The 17,562-nt window shown below is 47.9% G+C and overlaps 1 protein-coding gene across 3 annotated transcripts; it reads left to right on the top strand.

Annotated features, from left to right (window-relative positions):
- Positions 1-4,246: 4,246 nt before the first annotated feature.
- Robo4 (roundabout guidance receptor 4) lies at positions 4,247-16,095 on the top strand. 3 transcript variants are annotated; one of them, XM_021172232.3, is made up of 18 exons: positions 4,248-4,398; positions 4,748-5,080; positions 5,345-5,502; positions 5,637-5,757; positions 6,287-6,414; positions 6,506-6,734; positions 6,993-7,105; positions 7,785-7,953; positions 8,110-8,295; positions 8,401-8,443; positions 10,143-10,279; positions 10,378-10,641; positions 12,470-12,577; positions 12,780-12,918; positions 13,040-13,282; positions 13,405-13,763; positions 15,083-15,289; positions 15,435-16,095. In XM_021172232.3, exons 1-18 carry the CDS (start codon positions 4,299-4,301, stop codon positions 15,443-15,445), a joined length of 3,048 nt encoding a protein of 1,015 aa, XP_021027891.1. In that variant the 5' UTR covers positions 4,248-4,298; the 3' UTR covers positions 15,446-16,095. The 3 variants fall into 3 exon arrangements, with proteins under 3 accessions (XP_029337901.1, XP_021027891.1, XP_085700654.1); XM_029482041.2 differs by lacking the exon at positions 4,748-5,080 and having other exon boundaries at positions 4,247-4,398; XM_085844528.1 differs by lacking the exon at positions 4,248-4,398 and having other exon boundaries at positions 4,970-5,049.
- Positions 16,096-17,562: the final 1,467 nt, after the last annotated feature.

Consider the following 17,562-nt stretch of genomic DNA (forward strand, 5'->3'; position numbering starts at 1 on the left):
AGAAAAACTTACACATATTGATACCAACCCTTACTTGAGCAAGGACTACAGCAATGACTCAGTACTTAAAAGCACTGGCTGTTCTTGCAGAGGACCAGGGTTCACTTCCCAACACTCCCAAGTTGGCTCACAACTGTCTATAACTCCAACCCCAGGGTATCCTAGGGCACTGCAGACAGTTGGAGCCCAGACACACAGGCAGGGGAAACCCCCATAAACATAAAAGAGAAGTAAATAATTTTTAAAAAGAAGAAAAAGCCGGGCATGGTGGTGCAAGCCTTTAATCCCAGCCCTCGGGAGGCAGAGGCAGGGAGATTTCTGAGTTCGAGGCCAGCCTGGTCTACAAAGGGAGTTCCAGGAAAGTCAGGACTATACAGAGAAAGCCTGTCTCGAAAAACAAAACAAACAAACAAAAAAAAAAAACAAAAGAAGAAGAAGAAGAAGGAGAAGGAGAAGGAGAAGGAGAAAAGGAGAAGGAGAAGGAGAAGGAGAAGGAGAAGGAGAAGGAGAAGGAGAAGGAGAAGGAGAAGGAGAAGGAGAAGGAGAAGAAGAAGAAGAAGAAGAAGAAGAAGAAGAAGAAGAAGAAGAAGAAGAAGAAGAAGAAGAAAGAAGAAGAAGAAGAAGAAGAAAGAAGAAGAAGAAGAAGAAGAAGAAGAAGAAGAAGAAGAAGAAGAAGAAGAAGAAGAAGAAGAAGAAGAAGAAGAAGAAGAAGAAAAGAGAAGACACAAAACAGATGAGGCCTTTAGGCCCCAGTGTATCTAGGGTTGGCTATGGTTCACTATAGTCAAGCTGGTCAGGAAGAGGGCTGTGCTGTATTGTAATGCCCCCAATTAACCTGTAAGCCCCACCAACCTAGGGACCAGGTAACTTTCTAGAATTCTAGGAATTATAGTTCTTTAACAGAACCTCATGGGAAAGTACCTATAGGATTGTCCTTAAACCCCTGTAGCACATGACTCAAGACTATTCTCAGCTAAGAAATTTCAGAAAATGGTTCTGACTATAGTCCATTTTTTCAGTCAGTATTTAGTATTTAATAAAGCTTGCCTTAAATTTGGCTAAAATGGTGGGCTTGGTTTTTCTCTGGCAAATCTCAGGGTTAGCAATACCAAGGACATTTAAGGGTCAATTAATACATATGGGTTTTTAAAAAAACAAAACAAAACCACACTTAAATGCCCATGAGTCATGTGGTGGGCTCTTCCTTAGCCTGTGGAAATGAGACAGTCGGAGTGCTGGAAATGAATGTGTATCCCCGAGTTTGCCTGCATGCATTTGGAGTTTCCATGTCCTGCAGGAATGGTTCACAGTCAGTGTTCCCTGTGATCAACTTCATAGCCCTCAGGATGTTTCATAGGTGAAGAAATGACCTCAGAGAGGTTACACAACTTATTTCAGGTCACTTGTTTAGAAGAATAGACACTTATCTGCATCTGGCTTCAAATACCACCTAAGTTTGCCTTTTGACCCTGATAGACTCGAGAGGAATCCTCAGCTGCATAAAACATGCTACAGGAATCCAGAGAAGCAAGGATCCTGATATAAAGAGAAATTTGCTCTGAAGGACCACCCAGAAGGGTACCTGGTTCTTTTCCTCTCTTTTCTCACTTGCAAACAGTCAAAAATAAACTACTCACAAAATACTAGAACCAGGGGTGCAGAAAGGTACAATTTAAACGGCCACGGGGCTTGCATGTCACCAGACCCCTAAAGTAGAAAACTTCCCCAAAATAGAAACAGACAGGAGGTGGCTCCCATGCACCCACACCATCCCCATGACTCATGTGGTAGGCTCTTCCTTAGCCTGTGGAAATGAGACAATCGTAGTACTGGAAATGAATGTGTATCCCTGAGTTTGCCTGAATGCATTTGGAGCCTTCATGTCTTGTAGCAATGGTTCACAGCCGATGTTCCTCCTTCTGGTCGGCTTCAGTTCTCAACAGGTGGCTCTTCAGAATATTGAACTTTAAGTATGGGACAGAACATGTAGTCACATGTACTCTCCCATTGCCATAGACTCTGGGTTCCAGTCCTGTTACACCACCCCCTACTCCTTGCCTGTCTGCTCTGCTGTTCTTTCTACTCAGCTGAGCAAGAAGTTGGAAGGATGAATCTGGGCTCCTTTGATACCGACAAGTTTTTTCTTTTGAGGAAAATATATACCATCTTTCTGGATCATAGAAACTGAATAAAATCAAGTTGGTGTTGGAACACTAGCTGAGAATTTGCTAAGTTCTCATAAGTAGAAGCAAAAGAGACCGAAAAGGGACTGTTGTCAGCAATAGCGTTCTTGTGGAACTCGGCCATTCTTGGACCCTGTGTACCTGGGAAATCCCAGGTTCATTGAAACTGCCTGCCCACCCTTTCCTGTCTCGTCTTTGGCTGACTTCAGCCATACAAACGTCCCTTTCATCCATCTGACCTCATACACCCTCCACGCAGAAGGCACAGACTTGGCTAACAATACCCCTCGTGCTTCCATTTTTGCTTTGCTTTATTTTTTATTTTTTTTGTTTTTGTTTTGTTTTGGTTCGTTTTGTTTTGTTTGAGACAGGGTCCAGCCTGGACTAGACCAAATTCATGATCCTCTGTATGCTAGGATTTCAGCCATGTGCCACCATGCTGAAGCCAGTGCTTCCATTCCTGAAATCCCAAAGTCTAGTCTGACCCCAATTCCCACTCTTCTTTTTATAGTCTATTCACTTCTTTTCTGTAGCCCACAGACTCACTCAATTTGTAAAGACTGCAGTGTTTTTAAGTTTTTTTTTCCATTAATCCTGTCTTAATCAGTCTTAGTTTGTCTCAGGAGAGAGAAAGAGGTGAAGCACAGAAGTCCAGTGGTTAGGGCTGATGCTGTTCCTGAAACCCAACAGGGAGGGGGAGGAAGGGAGAAGGGTCAGCTGTGTTAGGGGCCTCCAGACAAGCTGGCCAGAACAATGAAGAACAAAGCCTGCACGCTTTTCCGCTGAAGCCCAGAGCCTGGCCTTGGCCTTCTGTGAACAGCTCTAGGAAATGGCTGAGATTCCAGATTTGGAAGGAAGAGACTGGTAAACAGGAGCTGGGCTCTGAGGAGAAAGCAGCCTCTCTGGGTTTCAGGGAGGAGCCAATGCAGTCAGTTAGTTGTTGTGTAGGTTGTGTGTTATGTAGCCATAGAAGACAGGTGTCAGACCAGGCCAGCCTCGGAAGGCTTCATTACGACCATCTTCCCAGTCCTAGAACCCATCCCACTGATGATGCTTCAGAGAATTTCAGTGATGGGATGTGCACAAAAACACAGGTGACACCCGTGTGTCCATACCGAGTCTATCTCATGCCTAATCTCATTCCAGTTTTACTCTGGATCTCAAGGTGGTGTCTACTATTAATATCCCCATTTTACAGGTATGAAAACTGGCTTTGAGGATGAAGGAATCTGCCCAAGAGCCCACAGACATCATTTCCAAATCTTTTGATGAAAATGCGTACATAGTCCATGGGTTTTCTTTTTCTCTTTTTCTTTTCTTTTCTTTTCTTTTCTTTTCTTTTCTTTTCTTTTCTTTTCTTTTCTTTTCTTTTTTAAACAGGGTTTCTCTGTGTAGCCCTGGCTATCCTGGACCTCACTTTGTAGACCAGGCTGGCCTTGAACTCAGAAATCCGCCTGCCTCTGCCTCCCAAGTGCTGGGATTAAAGGCGTGCACCACCACTGCCCGGCTAGTTCATGGGTTTTCAAAGCTTAAGGTTCTGAGTCATTCCTACATTCTAGCCTCCCAAGACTCAGTCTACCTGCTCCTGGGGATTGGACCAGAGATAGACACTTGCTACCTCCTGACCCCCATGTGCCCCTTGCTTTCTTGGCCTGTAAGCCCTTTGGACTCTATCTTCAGCTCCTTACTCCTGTGTCTGAGGCTCAACCTCTGGTTTTCCTCCTCCTCTATGAGGTGGCTGACTAATGGGAAAAAAACGATAGAGACCAAGATTAAACATAAGCTTTGAACAGAGCTATGGAGTTGGCAGATTGTATGGGTACAATTGGGATCAGTGTGAGGATTTCATTTAAGAAACCCTAACTCAGACATGAAGTAAACCCTTAGCCTGCAGTTAGCATCCCAGGGATTACAGCTGAAGTGTAGAGGTCAGAGAGTTTCTCACCTCTGGTCCCCTCCCAGTTCTCTAAGGCATGAGGGCCAGGCAGGAAGCATCCATTTCCTCAAAGCTGCTTCCCTACTGGGACAGAGTCTCAGTCACAAACAACTACCACCACCCCACCCCTCCCCTTCTTCCCTTATTGCTGTGAGCTCAGAACAACAGGACAAAAGTGTATGGGACAAGGAGAGGAGCCGAGAGCAGCCATGGGCTCAGGAGGAACGGGCCTCGTGGGGACTGAGTGGCCTCTGCCTCTGCTGCTGCTTTTCATCATGGGTGAGTAGGGCCCTCTCTCTCCTAACTCCTGGATTCATGGCAGGATCCACGGTCTGGATCCAAAGCCAGCAGGACAAAGGAGCATCTCTGTTGTCTGGTGTCTTTCTTCTAATTAGCAGTAAAGTATCAGAGACAAAGATGGGGGTTGAGGGTGTGTGTGTGTGTGTGTGTGTGTGTGCAACAGAGAAAGAGCTATGCAGATCTTGACCTATGGACTCAGACCTTCTCCCCTCCTAGTTAGCTTCTTATTTGGAAATAAATGTTCAGTAAGATAAGCCTACATAAGACTACAGATTCCTACACAAGACATAGAAGGGGTGCAGTACAGGAGTCTCTCTTTCCCTCTTAGGAGGTGAGGCTCTGGATTCTCCACCCCAGATCCTAGTTCACCCTCAGGACCAGCTACTTCAGGGCTCTGGCCCAGCCAAGATGAGGTGCAGATCATCCGGCCAACCACCCCCCACTATCCGCTGGCTGCTGAATGGGCAGCCCCTCAGCATGGCCACCCCAGACATACATTACCTTTTGCCGGATGGGACCCTCCTGCTACATCGGCCCTCTGTCCAGGGACGGCCACAAGATGACCAGAACATCCTCTCAGCAATCCTGGGTGTCTACACATGTGAAGCCAGCAACCGGCTGGGCACAGCAGTGAGCCGGGGTGCTAGGCTGTCTGTGGCTGGTGAGGCTTGGGAGGGTAGGCCCAGGGTGAAGCAGAGTTAGGCTGAGATACTTGCGTCCAGGGAAATATGAGGGTCTGTCTGTGAAGGGAGGCCGGGACTGAGAGGCTTGGGATGGAGGACTAGGTTAAACTAGACATAGAGGGGCAAGGAAGTGGTAGAGCAGAATTGGGTAAGCATGTTCGGATAAGCCATCCATGTTAGGATGTTAGAAGGACTCAGGGTGGGTAGACATGCTTCCTGCTGATTTGCTGACTTCCCAATAGTCCTCCAGGAGGACTTCCAGATCCAACCTCGGGACACAGTGGCCGTGGTGGGTGAGAGCTTGGTTCTTGAGTGTGGTCCTCCCTGGGGCTACCCAAAACCCTCGGTCTCATGGTGGAAAGACGGGAAACCCCTGGTCCTCCAGCCAGGGAGGCGCACAGTGAGTGAACCCCACTTCCTGGGAACTCCTTTGCCCATACATCATCCTGTCCTGGGCACATTGAGCATCTGACCCACCCTCCAACCTCTAAGATTCTCACATTGAAGACTTCATGGAGTATCTGAACCTGACAGGTATCTGGGGATTCCCTGATGGTGTCAAAAGCAGAGAAGAATGACTCGGGGACCTATATGTGTATGGCCACCAACAATGCTGGGCAACGGGAGAGCCGAGCAGCCAGGGTGTCTATCCAGGGTAAGGACAGGAGTCATCTACAATCTAATAAGGGCTCAGGAGATAACTCTGTGGGTAAGGTGCTGGCTTCACATACGTGAGAAGTCAAGTTCTCCAGCACTCATATAAAAGCAGAGTGTGACAGTGAATGTCGATCATCCCAGTGCTGATGTGGAGTACAGACAGGTAAATCCCAGAAGCTAACCAGACAGTCTAGTCTACACAGTGAGTTCCAGGTTCAGTGAAAGACCTTGTCTCAAAAAATAAGATAGAGAGCAATAATAAGGGAAGACTCTGTTGTCAACTTTTGGCTTCCATATGCACGCTTATTCACATACATGCATATAAACATACACTTAAACTCACACTCAAAGTTCAAGGTAAGGTAGGAGACTCCAGTTAGTGTGGTCACCAGGTATGGAGTTTGGGGTCCAAGTGATGAGGCCAAATGGGCATAGGAATACTCTAGAGCTGAAAACTCTGGGAGCCAAGTTTGTCCACGATGAAGGTATGTTCCACTCCTCCATCCCAGTCCTGTGTTCCTCCACAGAATCCCAGGACCACAAGGAACATCTAGAGCTTCTGGCTGTTCGCATTCAGCTGGAAAATGTGACCCTACTAAACCCAGAACCTGTAAAAGGTCCCAAGCCTGGGCCAGCCGTGTGGCTCAGCTGGAAGGTGAGACAGAGGTCCCAGAAAACACCCAGAGCTCAGATTAGGGTTGCCGTGAGCTCCCTAGTCACTTATCGTTGCTCTGACTTCTTCCCAGGTGAGCGGCCCTGCTGCACCTGCTGAGTCATACACAGCTCTGTTCAGGGCTCAGAGGTCCCCCAGGGACCAGGGATCTCCATGGACAGAGGTGCTGCTGCGTGGCTTGCAGAGTGCAAAGCTTGGGGGTCTCCACTGGGGCCAAGACTATGAATTCAAAGTGAGACCGTCCTCCGGCCGGGCTCGAGGTCCTGACAGCAATGTGTTGCTCCTGAGGCTGCCTGAACAGGGTCAGTCAAGGATTCTGCTTAGCCTGGGGGAGTGGGGTGGGAGTGGGGGGTGGGGGGCTCCCTAACTATTCCAATCCAGTCTGGAAGTTAGGAATACTCCTATTTGTGGACTCTCCTGTGCAGAGTGAAGCAAACAGCTGTAAAAAGTGACTTTCCTTGTGGAACTCTGGCTCTCCATAACCACCCTCCCTCTCTCTTTTCACCCTCGCACAGAGTCCTCTCCTTTAGTCCTTCTAACAATCTCTTCCTTTTCTCCAGTGCCCAGTGCCCCACCTCAAGGAGTGACCTTAAGATCTGGCAATGGTAGTGTCTTTGTGAGTTGGGCTCCACCACCTGCTGAAAACCATAATGGTGTCATCCGTGGTTACCAGGTATTCCTACAAAATGACCCTGACCAGCACTCCTGTCCCCTGGAGTTCCACATAACCTTTCCCTGACTGCTACAAACCAGTCTCTAAGTCAAAAGGGGAAGGGATTTGCTTTTCTTGAGCAGTGAGCAAGGGCCTACTTAGTCAGGCAGACCCTGCCAAGCCTCTTATAAGCTACTGTCTCATATCATTTCACAAGCAGCCTTAGGCTAAGATCTCTAATTTTCACATGGAATGCCAGATTATGGTCGTAGATGGAAAAGAAAGAACAGAAATCAAACCAGACTGTGTTAGACGTAAGTCTTTAAAGACTGGAGTGCTTGAAATGTGGGTGCTGGGCAGGCAAGGGGCAAATCACCTGAAAATTCCTTAGGAAGGCAGACTCTCAGGCCCGTTCCTAGGCCCCCTGAATTGGAAAGTGGAGATGAGACTTGATACCTGTATCAAGCCTGTTGGTGACTCAAAAGCACACTGAACCACTTGTCCTGGGTGTAATGTAACAGATTACTTCACCTTTCTGTCTGTCTATAAAGAAGTCTCTCTTGATAGATGGGGAAGGCAAGGTCCTGTGGTGTTGTCTCATGGGATAGCCCCCAGGAACACCACATGCCCAGTTGTACATGAAATGCTCTGCTGCTAGGATGGTACTATGGACAACCAATCACCTTTGCTCATGCCCTAGGTCTGGAGCCTGGGCAATGCCTCATTGCCTGCTGCCAACTGGACCGTAGTGGGTGAACAGACACAGCTGGAGATCGCCACACGACTGCCAGGCTCCTATTGTGTGCAAGTGGCTGCAGTCACTGGAGCTGGTGCTGGAGAGCTCAGTACCCCTGTCTGCCTCCTTTTAGGTGAGAGAAAGGCTCTCTCCATATCCTCCACTCCACCCCCATGCCGTCCTTCTGTCTCCCGGTTCCTGTCTTACATTTTCAGCTCCTCTCTCTCCTGTCTGTTGGTCTCCCTCACTGTCCCACTTGCCCTCCCTCTGAGCTCCACATCCCAAACAGAGCAGGCCATGGAGCAATCAGCACGAGACCCCAGGAAACATGTTCCCTGGACCCTGGAACAGCTGAGGGACACCTTGAGACGACCAGAAGTCATTGCCAGTAGTGCTGTCCTACTCTGGTTGCTGCTACTAGGCATTGCTGTGTGTATCTACAGACGACGCAAAGCTGGGGTGCACCTGGGCCCAGGTGAGAGAAGAGAGCCCATGTGTATAGGTCTCCCCGGGCCCAGCCAGAATGCCATAGGGGAAGATGCTGGGCTCTTCATGTAGCTGTTCCCTTATTTTCTTCCAGGTCTGTACAGATACACCAGCGAGGACGCCATTTTAAAACACAGGTGAGAGGCTAAAAAGGAACCCTTAGAGAGGTCACAGAGTTCAGAGTGAGTAGAGTCTTAGCAGGAAATCAGTTGGAGTTTACTCTACACTCCTACCAGGCAATATAGGGTCCTAGTACCTGAAACTCTCTTGGACTCTGTGTGACAATGAATCTGTAGTCCTCTTGTCTGCTGAGTGACTACATCGGCCTCCTGACCTCTGTTGTCCTTGTCACCTACTCTCACTACGCTTGCTATTAAGTGAGTAGTAGTTTCTTTCCTCTGTGTTCCCACTGTGTTTACCTCTGATAGCATCTTTGCATTCTATACACTGCCTGCCTCTTGAGCCATCCACCTGTCTTGCACATGCTGCATACTTCCAGTAGGGGGCGTCCAGCTCCTAGGTTATAAATTGTTACTCGTTGTTCCAAACCTGGGTCAAACAATAGGTACCTCTGCTCCAACTGCTTATTACCAGAGTTAGTCTGTAGTTAAGATACACAATACTAAGAAAAAATACATTCTCCCTCCAACCCTCACCCCCCTGAACAATACACCATGGGCGGAGTTTTACACTAGAAAAACATTTCCTCTCTTTGTCAACTTCATTACTCTTTCACTATGGGTCTGAATTGTTTGAGGAGAGTTTATTGAGTACCTACTGTGTACTGGATGTGTCAGTGAGTACCTACTGTGTACTGGATGTGTCAAGCCCTCAGGCTACCAATTTTCTTTCATATTCTCAGCCCAGAACAAGGTTCCAGGCTGCCTGGTACTGTGTTCCTGAGTTTTTCTTTGGTCTCTGGCTTCTGTCTCCTGACTACATTCTGCCTTTGTCTCCTCTGCTCCTCTGAATTCCATTCTCCTCGAGGGGAATTCTATTCAGATCGGCTCATCCATTCCTTTGGAACAGTCTCTATCCACCAGGAACTTGCAGACTAGGCAGAGACAGGCAGGAGAGCAACCTGGAATTGGATGTGCAGTGTGGACCCAATGCATGGAAGGGGACAGAGGAACCAAAGAAAGAGGAGCCCACACTTACCCTCTGAACGCGTGGGGAGAAGGAGAAATAGCTTGCTATATTCATGGGAAATGTAAACCATTGTTCTGGCTGGGATATATGTATAAGTCAGAACAAAGAATAATGCTAAAAGCTGGAAGCCCAACCAAGGAAGCTTAGACATGCTAGGCATCTGAACTCTGTCTTGGTAAATAAGGAGCAATTGAAGGTTCTAGGCAGAGTAATTTTAGCAAACCACTGATTTTGAAGGATTATTCAGGCAGTGGGGAAGCCAACAGCCATTGTAGCAAGCTTCTATTCTGCCAACAGAATGATTTCAAGTTTTCTCAACTCAAATTTCACAGCATCAGAGGACCTCTGTTGTCATTTAACAGTTGAGGAAGCAGAGTGGCTCGGTTCTCTGAGTAGATTTATTTCCTGGGTTGTGCAGATAAACTGTGGCAGGTAGGGATTTTCTATTTGTGTTTTCCTGGCTCCATACTTGTTCTTTTCATCTCAGTACCTGTAACAGTCGCACCTAAACCCCCCCAACTCTCGACAAATTAGCTTTTTCCTAATCCCAAGATAGAAAGATATATGCTGAGTTCAGGGACACCTAATTAAAGCAAACACTACCATTTCTGCTCCTCTGAGCTGGACGTCTTGACTAATTTGGTTCCTATTCCTCCTGCCTTGCCTTGTCACCCCACCACATCCCAGGATGGACCACAGTGACTCCCCATGGCTGGCAGACACCTGGCGTTCCACCTCTGGCTCTCGAGACCTGAGCAGCAGCAGCAGCCTCAGTAGTCGTCTGGGATTGGACCCTCGGGACCCACTAGAGGGCAGGCGCTCCTGTAACTATGCCTTCTGCACAGGGATCTCCGGGATGCAAAGGGGAGGAGGGGTGCAATGTGCTCACTATAACTCCTTTTGTCGTTATTTTTAATGTTAGTGATCTCCTGGGACCCTCGAAGCCCCGGTGTACCCCTGCTTCCAGACACGAGCACGTTTTACGGCTCCCTCATTGCAGAGCAGCCTTCCAGCCCTCCAGTCCGGCCAAGCCCCAAGACACCAGCTGCTCGGCGCTTTCCACCCAAGTTGGCTGGAACCTCCAGCCCCTGGGCTAGCTCAGATAGTCTCTGCAGCCGCAGGGGACTCTGTTCCCCACGCATGTCTCTGACCCCTACAGAGGCTTGGAAGGCCAAAAAGAAGCAGGGTGAGGATGGGAGAAAAGCCACACTCTGGGGCAGATGGGGGTGGGACTAGTAGTGGTAATGTGGTCCGCTGGCCCACAGACCTCTATTTCCACGCTCGGGGGGATGATTGCTCAGCTCCTCTTTACAATAGTGGGCCTTGGCTCTGCACTCAATTTAACACAAAGGACATTTAACAAGCATCACTGCAAGCCCGGCGTGGGAGTACAAGAGACATAGGGCACACCCTTTTCTGTCTTCTGAACACCGTCTGTGACGACCGACAAACACGTATAGTTGGATCCAGTCCCCTATAATATGAAGAGATACCTGTCATACTTACAGGACAGATTTATCTCTTTATTTCCAGCTGCCTGTTTTGACTTTCTAGAAGAAAACCACTATAATCTCCATTTCTCAAGCAACGTCTTGTGTTGTTTGAGAAACGTGCTAGCTGCCTTACTCGTCTTTGTTATCGTGTGTCATCCTTGAAGCAAATTAGCTGAATGGACATTGCTTCTCTAATTTTACAGGGAGGCAAAATTTGACACAATGTTCGGGTAACTTGTTCAAAATTCCAGAATAAGATGCAGAGCTCAACTTTAAAGTCAGGATAATTTGTCTCCAAAGGCTACAGAATCTCCAGGGAATTACTTAGCACTGTCCCTGCTTTGAGGGCTGTTTTCCTAGCTGCTGTCCTACAAGGCAAGGCATTGCACTTTGCCTGCCATCTTTATAGACTCTCTGAACTGCTTAAAGTGACTTAGCAGATGCTTTTATAGTCAGTTGTATTTAAGTAGATAAAATCCAACTTCAGTTTAAAAAAAAAGGCAAGGGTGGATGAAGAGTAATTAAGAGCTTGTTCAGTATGGACAATTTTATGTGACTGTAAATATTAATAAGCTGGCATTCTTTCCTATTTTGCCTCAGGGCTATTGCGTGATCAATCTTGAGTGGTAATGAAATGCCAGCTAAAATAGTTGGAATAAGTCTCATTTAGGGGTCATAAACTCAGTGGCAAAGCCTGCATTTGGCATGCAACTGGCCCCGAATTCAATCTTCCAACCAAGCAACCAGCCAGCCAAACAAACAAACAAACAAACAAACAAACAAACAGTTTTCTTCTGTGGAAAGCCACAGTGACTTTAATGGAATATATGATTCCTCTTGGCAAAGAGGAGTTAGTTTCTCCAGCCATTTATTTCTTTTCTCCTTCCCTCTCTTCCTCCCTCTCTTCTGTCTTCCTTTTATCCCTTCGTTGCTGGGGCTTGAATCAGGGGCTTCACATGCTAAGATTCACCTCACCCTAACCCTGTTTTCCCACCTCCCCAGTCAATTAAACAGCCAAGTATCCCAGGACAAGGGATACTTGCAATGTGAGAAATGAAAATCATTAACAGATTCTCTCTGAGAAGAGGAATATTTGTCTTCATGGAGCAGAAATCGATGGGAGAGCAGTAGGGGAGGCTAGAGATCAGCAACACTGGAATGCACACATCCCAGAAAAGAACATTGGTTTCAGAATATCTGTCTGGAGCCAGAAGCTTTACTATCTGTTGTTATTGAATCCTCAACATCACCCTTTGAAGTGATTGTTCACAAATGAACTTGATGTTCATAAAGCTTGATGCATGTCACTGAGGTCATACAGCTAAAACAGCCAGTGTGCTTTCCAGTTTATCAGGTCTGGAAAGAGATGGGAGCAGAGAGGAGGGGCTAACTCCCTCTTCCTCCCTCTAGATTCAAGGTCCCAGGACTGAGTGAGTGAATTACAAGGTTAAAGACGGGACCTATGATTGAGGTCTGAAAAGCCTACTCTCGCTGTCCGTAAGAGCTGTCTTTCTCTTCTAGAATTGCACCAAGCTAACAGCTCCCCACTGCTCCGGGGCAGCCACCCCATGGAAATCTGGGCCTGGGAGTTGGGAAGCAGAGCCTCCAAGAACCTTTCTCAAAGCCCAGGTGAGAGTGGGGAAGTGAGGGGTAAGGCAGGTTTTCAGGCCCACTAGTCCAGGCCCTTCTGCTATGGTGTGAATGTGGGGGGTGGGGGGTAGAGGAGGTTAAGTGGACTGGGCAGTACACTGGGGTCTGAGCAGGTTGGAATCCGTACTGCATGGAATTCTAGAGAATCTGTTGTTCTCAAGCCCAAACTCTTGTTCTCCAGGAGAAGCGCCCCGAGCCGTGGTATCCTGGCGTGCTGTGGGACCACAACTTCACCGCAACTCCAGTGAGCTGGCATCTCGTCCACTCCCTCCAACACCCCTTTCTCTTCGTGGAGCTTCCAGTCCTGATCCACAGAGCCAGTAAGAGGGCACGGGTCGGGAAACTGAGGGCGTTGGGAGAGGTTGATGAGACAAGACTCATGATGTGGGCCTGGAGAGTGATCTAAGAGTAACTAATCTGTCTCTCCCCTCCCCCACCCAGGTGTGTGGAGAAGCTCCAAGCTCCCTCCTCTGACCCGCTGCCAGCAGCCCCTCTCTCCGTCCTCAACTCTTCCAGGCCTTCCAGCCCCCAGGCCTCTTTCCTCTCCTGTCCTAGCCCATCCTCCAGCAACCTGTCCAGCTCCTCGCTGTCATCCTTAGAGGAGGAGGAGGATCAGGACAGCGTGCTCACCCCGGAGGAGGTAGCCCTGTGCCTGGAGCTCAGTGATGGGGAGGAGACACCCACGTGAGTACTCTGGGAGAGCCGAAACACTACAGCTAAGCATGCTAGGGAGCACGCGGCCTCAATTGCCATGCTCCTGCTACTGTGCCCTAACCAGTGTCCTGTCTCCCATTTTTGCCTTTTAGGAACAGTGTATCTCCTATGCCAAGAGCTCCTTCCCCCACAACAACCTACGGCTATATCAGCATACCAACCTGCTCAGGACTGGCAGACATGGGCAGAGCTGGCAGGGGCGTGGGGTCTGAGGTTGGGAACTTACTGTGTCCACCTCGGCCCTGCCCCACCCCTACACCCAGCGAGGGCTCCCTGGCCAATGGTTGGGGCTCAGCTTCTGAGGATAATGTCCCCAGCGCCAGGGCCAGCCTGGTTAGCTCCTCTGATGGCTCCTTCCTCGCTGATACTCACTTTGCTCGTGCCCTGGCTGTGGCTGTGGATAGCTTTGGCCTCAGTCTGGATCCCAGGGAAGCTGACTGTGTCTTCACTGGTACGTGGGCCCACCCACTTTTCTTAGCACGGACCCAGCTCCCTTTTTCCCTAAACAAGAGTCAAGGCTTCCTAGTCACCATTAACCCTCACAGTCATTTAAACAATTAGTTTTATTGTGGTGGCACATACCTGAAATCTCAGCATTTGGGTAGGAAAAACAGAAAAATGATGAGTTCCAGGTCAGTCTGAGCTACAAAGTAGAATTTTGTCTCAAAAGAAGGAGAGGTATTTTTACTGAATGATTGGTATGTCCTAGGTACTAAGAGAAGTGCTTCCCATGGGTAATTAAGAACTCCAGGAGGAATATTCTTTACCTTTCTTTTCCAATGCAGAAAGCACTAGGTCAGGCAGATGCACTGACCACTTTAGGCTCCCCAATAGATCACGGATGAATAGTCCAATTATGAAGCCTAGAGGAATCCAGCTGGGTGGCCCAAAAGCCCCACCTTCAGGACCGTGCTATTCGCCAGATGTGGGTCCCAGAAAGAGCTGCTCCACAACTGGTCTTCTATCAACTGGCACTTCATATGCCTCCTAGCTCCTTCTGGGCTTCCAGGCCTCATGACTGCCTGTCCATGGCTGAGGTTGAGGAATACCTGGTCTCAGTCTCTCCCCATGTCTGCAGGAGGCGATTTAGTGATTACTGGTCCTACACACACACACACACACACACACACACACACACACACACACACTTGTAATCTCACATGCACACTATCTTACCTACCTTTACTCTACCCTTTGGTCTCAAGAAAACCAAGGCCTACAGCAAAGGACAGGATAAAAATTACCCAGGTCAGGGCTAGAGAGATGGCTAAGAGGTAAGAACCCTTTAGTGTTCTTAAAGAGGACTCATGTGCAGGTCTGGTCATCCATGACAGATGGCTCAAAAATCACCTGTAATGTTAGTTCCAGGGGATCTGATGCTCTGTTCTGGCCTCCATGAGCACTGCACTCACAAGCACTTTAACTTATACATACATGTATACTTAAAGACAAAATAAATCTTTATGAAAAAAAATTATATCCAGGTCAAAAACACCCATCACAGAAGGAAGAGGATACCCAACAGTAGGAAATGAAGAGTCCAGAGAGCCAGAGCTGGTCTGGAAGAAAACAAGCCAGACTACTCTGTACAGAAACATATGTTAGGTCCCAGGGGCTGTAGCCATTAGAGCTGATGGACTGAATTAAAGTTGGGTTATATTTAGGGGTAGAGATGTATGTGGACCCTAAATCAGTCCTAAGCTTTCTGCTGTAAATTGGTCCCTAGGAGGTAAATATTAAACCTTCTGACTGATCCACCTTCTTTATCAGATGCCTCATCACCTCCCTCCCCTCGGGGTGATCTCTCCCTGACCCGAAGCTTCTCTCTGCCTTTGTGGGAGTGGAGGCCAGACTGGTTGGAAGATGCTGAGATCAGCCACACCCAGAGACTGGGGAGGGGGCTGCCTCCCTGGCCTCCTGATTCTAGGGTCTCTTCCCAGCGAAGTTGGCTAACTGGTGCTATGCCCAAGGCCGGTGGTAAGTATCTGGCTGACTGGCTAACATTAATTAACAATTAACTAACTAACTAATTAATTAACAATTAATCTTAATTGAGAAGTCCTGGAGAAGAACCAAAAGGGAGCTTGGGGTTTTAGTAACTCTATTCTCCTTCAAATTCCAGGTTCCTCCTGAATTGTCCCTGAGATGGCCAGAAGAGCACTCAGACCACTCTCCTGTCTGTCCCAGGCTTTCTCACATGTGGAGGTCTTAGCCTATGCTTCTCTGTAATAGAAGTCCATCGTCACTAGGCTTCTGGAGAGCTCTGTCATTGGGATTGTTAAAATAAATGAAAGCAAACCAAAATATGATCAAGGGAGTCTTGGATTCCCACTGAGAACAAGACAGCATGACTTGGTTCAGGACAGTAGACTCTCCACAACCAGAACCTTTGGCCTAAGTAAGCCTGACTCTGGATCTCCCACCTTAGTGGATCATGGAAAGAAGGGAAGCCAACCATATCTTCAGGAAGGACACAAATGTTTTTTGGTGAGGGCTATGGTGGAGGACCTGTGGAAGAGCCCTCTCATATCTACTTGGACTCCTTCCTTAGAGGCCAGCTCAACCCTTTCCCCAGTCACACCATGCAAGGAAACTAAAGGAGGAAGGTCGTGGATGCAGTGGGCCCTATACGGCGTCACAGTCAATGCTTCAAAGTGAGATCAATGGAGGAGGCTGAAGGAAAGGACACAGGGGAACAGGGAACCAATGCACTATTCTCATTCTACCGCCACTCTGAGCTTAAGGACCTTAATGCTATAAAACTGTCAAGACGAGTTCTGTGACATCATTCCTTGAGCTCTATTTTGGGAAGGGTACCTGCAGAGGTATAAGAGTTACCTGGGTAGAGAGGGAATCAAGCCTTCATTGTTACTCGGAGAATGGCCTCATTTCTTTCTGGCATGCAATCGAAGGGAATGAGATATACCCGCAAGTTTAAATGAAATGTAAAGAAGAGGAGCTGGTGGGTCTAATGGTCTGTAGATCTTGGGGAGCCAACTCCTGTCTTCTGCAGCCTCAGCTTTGCTCCCTAGAGGTCAGTTCCAGATGGCGTCTTAAAAATAGACAGGGAACTAAATTCTACGGAAGGTAGAATCAACTGGGATACTTGGCTAGTGAACACTTTTTAGACACAACTACAGGACAATCTGGTGGAGGACATGGATCCTGAGCCATTGAAAGTCACTAGAGGGAGAGCTACCTGCATCTCTCACGCATGCTGGGTAAGGTCATGGGCGGAATTGTGCTATAGAGCACCGTCATGGCCAAAGAAGATACCTCTGGTGTGTGTGGAGGGAGGGTGTGTCAGCAGCAGGGCCCAGTGGTGCTACTTCCTAAACCCTGCAGCTCTTCCTGAAGATGACTGTAAGTTTAGGAAGCCAAGCGATTTGATCAGGGTGACTGATTTCTGAGCTATGCTCAGTGAACCAGCTCTATTGGTTTGCAGGATCTTGAAAAAAAGCAATGAGTGTTGCACACCCGTTCAATTCTTTTCCTGTTTAAAATTTTTTTTCCCCTTCCTTTAGCTTTCTGGCAAAATTCTTCTTGAAACTATTCCAACTCTATTCACAGTCTGAAAGGGGAAAATGTATCTGCACACAACAATATTCAGGTCAAAGTGGAGGGCAAAGTCATGGCTCTGAAGGTCCAAGCTATTTAGAGCAGTGAGGATGAAGCAAGCAGCCAACCTGTGGGTCAACTATGGGGTGAGAGTGATAGCAACTGTGAAGCAAGTCTATGACAAATTCTAGATATAATGTTGCTAAGAAGTACCCTCTGCAGACAGCTTCTGGGAAGGAGTCGGGGCTAGGAAACGCATACGTTCTTCCTGGCTGGGATGTTACTCATATACTCTTTGATACTTTCTTCTTGGGTGAGATTTCACTCATATACTCTTTGTTTTGTTTTGCTTTGCTGTGCTGGAGACAAGGTTTCATGTAGCCCAGGCCAACCTCAGACTTGCTATGTAGCTGAGATTGGCCTTGAACACCTAATTTTCCTGCCTCTCAAGTTCAGATTTACAGGCAAATACCACCACATTCTCTCTCTCTCTCTCTCTCTCTCTCTCTCTCTCTCTCTCTCTCTCTCTCTCTCTCTCTCTGTCTCTCTCTGTCTCTCTCTCTCTGTCTCTCTCTCTCTCCTCTCTCTCTCTTTCTTTAACCTTGTAAGGTGAGTGATCAGATAGACTCTCTCTCTCTCTCTTTAACCTTGTAAGGTGAGTGATCAGATAGACTCTCTCTCTCTCTCTCTCT

This window comes from Mus caroli, unplaced genomic scaffold, assembly GCF_978045245.1.
Source record: "Mus caroli unplaced genomic scaffold, Mus_caroli_1 scaffold_11, whole genome shotgun sequence".
NCBI classification, from domain to species: Eukaryota; Metazoa; Chordata; class Mammalia; order Rodentia; family Muridae; genus Mus; species Mus caroli.

What these genes read in the sequence shown, in the direction of transcription:
- Robo4 (XM_021172232.3), top strand. Translation starts at nt 4,299, where the DNA reads ATGGGACAAGGAGAGGAGCCGAGAGCAGCCATGGGCTCAGGAGGAACG. An exon ending in CCTGAGGCTGCCTGAACAGG is followed by an intron (nt 6,735 to 6,992) that starts GTCAGTCAAGGA and finishes CCTTTTCTCCAG; the next exon opens with TGCCCAGTGCCCCACCTCAA. An exon ending in AGCTGACTGTGTCTTCACTG is followed by an intron (nt 13,764 to 15,082) that starts GTACGTGGGCCC and finishes CTTCTTTATCAG; the next exon opens with ATGCCTCATCACCTCCCTCC.